Source organism: Condylura cristata, unplaced genomic scaffold (assembly GCF_000260355.1).
Source record: "Condylura cristata isolate star-nosed mole 26May11 unplaced genomic scaffold, ConCri1.0 scaffold00054, whole genome shotgun sequence".
Lineage (NCBI taxonomy): Eukaryota > Metazoa > Chordata > Mammalia > Eulipotyphla > Talpidae > Condylura > Condylura cristata.
In genome coordinates, this window is record NW_004567155.1 from 8,377 (window position 1) to 13,239 (window position 4,863).

The 4,863-nt window shown below is 68.1% G+C and overlaps 1 protein-coding gene across 1 annotated transcript in view; it reads right to left on the reverse strand.

Annotated features, from left to right (window-relative positions):
• Positions 1–1,079: 1,079 nt before the first annotated feature.
• The window catches only part of LOC101635044 (basic salivary proline-rich protein 1-like), a 16,907-nt gene continuing 13,123 nt past the window's right edge, over positions 1,080–4,863 (reverse strand). The window contains exon 3 of the mRNA XM_012734318.1: positions 1,080–1,681. Coding sequence (XP_012589772.1) covers positions 1,080–1,681 — 602 coding nt within the window. The remainder of the gene's footprint in view (positions 1,682–4,863) is intronic.

The following is a 4,863-nucleotide window of genomic DNA, read 5'->3' on the forward strand; positions in this document are numbered from 1 at the left end:
TCCCCCGAGCGGCCGCTCTCTGGGGGCGGCCTGCCGACCTCCGCTGGGCCCAGCCGCTGCTCGGGGAGGCACGCCACGTCGCCTCTGGCCCCCGCTGACCGCTGTCCTCTTCTCTCCCTCCTTTCATCTCACAGCCTCCCTCCTGCAACCGTCGGCCCCAGCCTCCCGCGAGCTGCCCCTGCCCCCCACTCCGTCCGGGGCCTGCTGCTGCTGCAAAGACCGCCGAGGCCGCTGGACAGCATGGGCCCCCAGAAGTGATAGCTAATTGGGGAGAGAAGGGCCGGATTGTCTGGCGGGGCCGGAAGAGCGGGCGTGGGCTGCTGAAAGCGCGGGGAGACGGTGGCCAGCTTCCCCGCAGCTGCCGCCGGAGACGTTTGGAGATTACGTCAGCGCTGGCGAGCCGGGGGGGCCGGGGCTGAGGGGCGGGCTCGGGCAGCCCCCCGCCCCTGGGCTCCCGACAATGCGGCCATTGTCAGGCTAGAGAGCGGGCCGCCCGACGGATGAGCACGGGCCTCTTGACCAAGGAGGCTGCTCTCACGGGCCGGGGGCCCCAGCGGCACAGGGCGGGCCTCGCAGGCCCCCACGGGGACGCCTGGCCCAGGCCTGGCCGCCCGCCTGTGCTGGGCTGAGCAGGCTGCAAGCCGGGGCCTCCCGCGGGCCTCCTCAGCATGGCCGACCGGTTGGGGGCAGCGGCGGGCACCGACCCGCTCATGGTGCTGCTGGTCATCATCCTGCTGGCCAGGTTCATCCTGTGGTCCTGCCTCGGGACCTACCTCGACTACAGGCTGGCCCGGGGGCAGCCCCGGAAGCCCAAGCAGGACTAGGCCCCGAGCTGCCATGGGCGGGCCGGGCCCAGCACGTCCCGGGCATGGTGGGGTGGACACGGCCTCGCGGGAGCCGGAGCAGGCCCAGCCCACGACCCCGCCGGAGGAGGCCCAAGTTCACGTGCGCTCTCTCCCAGCTCTGCCTCCTTCCGCCAGACAGTGATGGCCAGTCTGCTGGACGCAGGGAGGCCCTTCAGCGCGGAGACCACCTGGCAGCCAGCACCGGCGCGTCTTCACAGGCTGGCCCAGGCGGGGTCACGCGGGAGGCCCGCTGGCGGGGCCTTGACTGCGGCCAGGACGCAGCGCCCGCTGCCCCCTCCGCCCGTCATGCCAGGGGCTGTGGCGTCCCCGTGACCCCCCGAGCCAGGCCCCACCCAGAGCGACGGGGTCGGGGTCCTGGTCCTGGCTGCGGGGCGGCCGGGGAGGAGGGACGGCGCAGCCCCCCTGGCTGAGTCTGGGGACGCCGAGCCCCACGCCGACTCGGGGCACACAGGGCAGGCGCTGCTGGGCTGGCCGCTGCCTGGACAGTGCAGGCCCGGCCGGACTGGTCACGGCGTGCTCGGGAGGTCGTGGGGACTCGGCGGGGGGACGGCCAGGGAGGCGCTGGTGCTGCCCGTCTGGGGCCTGGGCTGGCTCCTCTGGCGGTGGGCGTGACCTCGGGCCCTGGCCACTGACCTCCGGCCGCTGGCTCGGCCACAGCGGCGCAGAGCTCCCGGGCGGCGTCGGGGACACGACTTCGCCCATCTGGGTGACAGGGAAGTCCGCAGCTGTGGTCTGCGCGGGAGCCGGGCCCGGCGGGAGCTCTGCCCCGTGGGCCACGTGGGTGCCGGCGGGAGGCCCTGGTGCTCGTCCAGGGGCTGCCCGAGGCAGTGGGGGGCTTCAAAAGGTGAGGCTCCTGGGTGTGCGGTCGAGAAGTGTTTCGGGGGACAGTGAGGGTGACTGAATGATGGGGCGTTCCTTGGAGGGGAGCTAGTGAGAAGCTTGGCAGAGGGTGGGCGCCCGCGCCGTGGGAGTGCAGGAGGCAAGGGAGGGTCGGAGACCGGCGGGGCGGGGCGGGCTGGCGCTCAGCCCTCCGCCCGTCGCCCCCACCCCACGCCCACCCAGGAAGCATCCCAGGACAGAGCCAGCGGCACCCTCGGGACGCCTGTGCCCTCTTCCCCGTGTGAGGGACGCCTCCCCCAGCCGCCGTCCACCGGGCGCTCCTGTTGCGGCCTCAGGGGGCAGGAATTAGGAGAAGCAGAAATCGGCCTCGCGTGCCCAGGATGGGAGGTGGCCCGCGGCCTGCTTGGGGGTGAGCACGTGGGCCCTTTTGGGTGGCAAGTGGACACGGCCTGTGGTGGAAGCCTCGTGGTCAGGGAGGCGAGACTTGCTCTTGAGTTGGCAGGTGGACAGCTCACTGCCTCGCCCGGAGCCCTCTCAGGGAAGTGGCCCCAGCCGCTCCGTCCACCCTGACCACGGCAGGCCAGCACGTGACCTCGGGGCCATGGCAGCTGGTGGACACGCCTTCTCACTGGTCTTCCCCCATGTGCCGGCCCCCGGGTCCAGCTGAGTGCATGGCGTGTGGACACCGCTGACCCCGGTCTCACTCCAGTGGGATGACTGGGCAGGGAAAGCAGCCCTCCTGGAGGCTGACCCCGGCACGCTGTCCACCCGAGCCCAGCCAGCAAGACCATGTTTGAGGAGCAGCGTGTACCTACAGATAACCGCCGGTCGAAGGGAGCTGTACTCGGACGCTGCGGGGACAGAGCTGAGCAGGCCGGGCAGACCCTGGCCTGCCCCGCTCCCATGCCAGCGGCTGGCTCGTGGTTGGGCAAGGCGGGGAGGAAACGCCAGGCAGCGTCCACGCAGCCCTGGTCCCTGGGGACAGTACCTGTTTGCCGAGTGGACGTTTCTCAAGGAACTTCGCCTCAAGGGGCTTCGTCTAAAATTGTTGGGGATGGCCTGATTGTATCTGCCAGGGTTTTCAGAGAATCAGAGCCCGCCGGGGTGTGTCAAAAGCATTTGGCTATCAGGAATCTGCTCTCAGAGTAGGGAGGCCGGCGAGTCCAGCATTCCCAGGGCAGGCCACAGGCTGGACCCCCAGGAGAGCTGACGGTTTTTGAGTGTGAAGGTCGGTGCTGGACAATCTTATCTTGCTCAGAGGAGGTTGGTCCTTAGTGCTAGGCGGCTCGTCAACTGATTGGGCGAGGCCCACCCACACCGGGAGTCAGTTTACACACACCCTCACAGGAACACTCAGACAGCCAACGGCCTCCCCATGGCCCTCACACATCAGGGTGCGTTGCTGCTTCTCGCCAGACAGAGCTGCCTCGTGTGAGTTCTCCAGTGAATGTCACTAGAAGCCTGCTTTGGAGGGGCGTCTGTGCCCCAAATACTGCCTCAGAGGTTCCTTCTGAGCTTCCCCACCTGGGCCCTTACCAGGGCACGCTCATCGCTGTCGTTGGAGAGGCGGCATCGGTCAGTTCCACGGACGGGACCCCAGCAGAGACGTGGGCAGGGATTCCAGGGCCAGGCTGAGGTTCTGGCAAGGAGAAGGCCAAGGCCAGAGCATCAAGGTCTGGGCCTGCACAGGCCCGCTGTCCACGAGGCCTTCCGGCTTCCAGAACACCTGCCCTTAGCGTGTCCTTTGCACAGGGTCTCACCTGGCCCCCAGAGATGACCGGCCCGAGCCCCCGGCCCCTCCCCTTGAGCCCCCTACAGCCCACCAGTGAGGTCTCAGAGCCTCTTGTCTTCACCCCTCGTCCCTCCCAATGTCCAGTGTCCACTCTAGTGCCCACTCTCAAGACCCCGGTCACAGCACTGATCTCTCACCGCGTGCACTGGCTTTCTCACTTGAATCTATTTTGAAACGCGAGGCCCCACTCACGTGCACGGATTCGAATGCGTAGCCCTCGCTGCGTGTAGCCACAGGAGACCGGTCTGCAGAGGTTCTGCTCCCCTGGCTCCCCCAGCCTGCCCGCCCGCCTCTTCGCCCTGGGACCTGCCTTTCTGCTTTCTGCTGATGTAGATTCATTTGATCCATTTTTAACTTCATGCAAGAGAAACACGCAGCATGACTGAAAACGAGTCTGGCTCCTTTCTTCCCCACGACGTCTCAGACTCCTCCCTGTTCTCACCTGCGGCCACTGTCGGCCCTTTTCACTGCTGCGTAGTATTCCCCAGCTGTGGGCGCCAGTTTATCCCTTCTGTGGACCACATCTGGCGTGTTTCCAGTTGTCATTGCTTTGAGCAAAGCTGCCATGAAATCTGCTCCCACCTCTCTATGGGTGTGCACCCCGATTCCTCTAGGCGCGTGCTCAGAGCTTGTGACGCAGGCCCGAGGAGCACGTTTCTCTCCACCAGGGGCTGCCCTGTGGTTTCTAGGGCTGCAGTGCTGACTGCACCCTGCCCCCCACGCTCCTCGGCACTTTCAGAGGCTGCGTGCCTGACTCGGCGGCTCCCCCATAGGCCAGGAGGGGGCTGTGGTGTGGACTGTCCCCGGCCCTGGCTGCGCAGCGGCTGAGTGCAGGCCGGAGCGTGCCTTCTCTGGGAGCTGGGGCTGCAAGGCCCCTCTGCTCCAGCCTCGTGACACCCCAGCCCCATCACCGCCGCCTGCCCAGCGAGTCCTCCCTGGCCTGGGAGCTCAAGCGCTGCCGCTTAACAGTCTCTCTGTGTGTAGCCGGGCTGGAGCAGGAAAGGGACCCAGACACCGGTGGGAGGGAGGAAGGAGGAGCACTGGTGAGGGGCGGTGGGCGGCAGGCAGCGGGCAGAGGCGCGGCCAGGGTCCCCCGCCACCTGTGCGCCCCGACACATGACCCTGCAGAAGCCGACCCGCTGCTGTGTGTGGGCAGGGTCCCTCTGCTGTGCCCCATCGTCGACACCCTGCACTCTGCCCTGAAACCAGACGGGGGCACGGGCTGGCAGGTGTCTGCCCCCGCCGATGAGAAGTCCCCAGACGCTGCCAGCCTCCCTCCCGGCCTGCAGAGAACCCCACAGCCCGGGGCACGACCCTGCTTCTCAGGCCTCCTGCGGGCTGGGGCTCCGGGCCCTGGCACCAGGT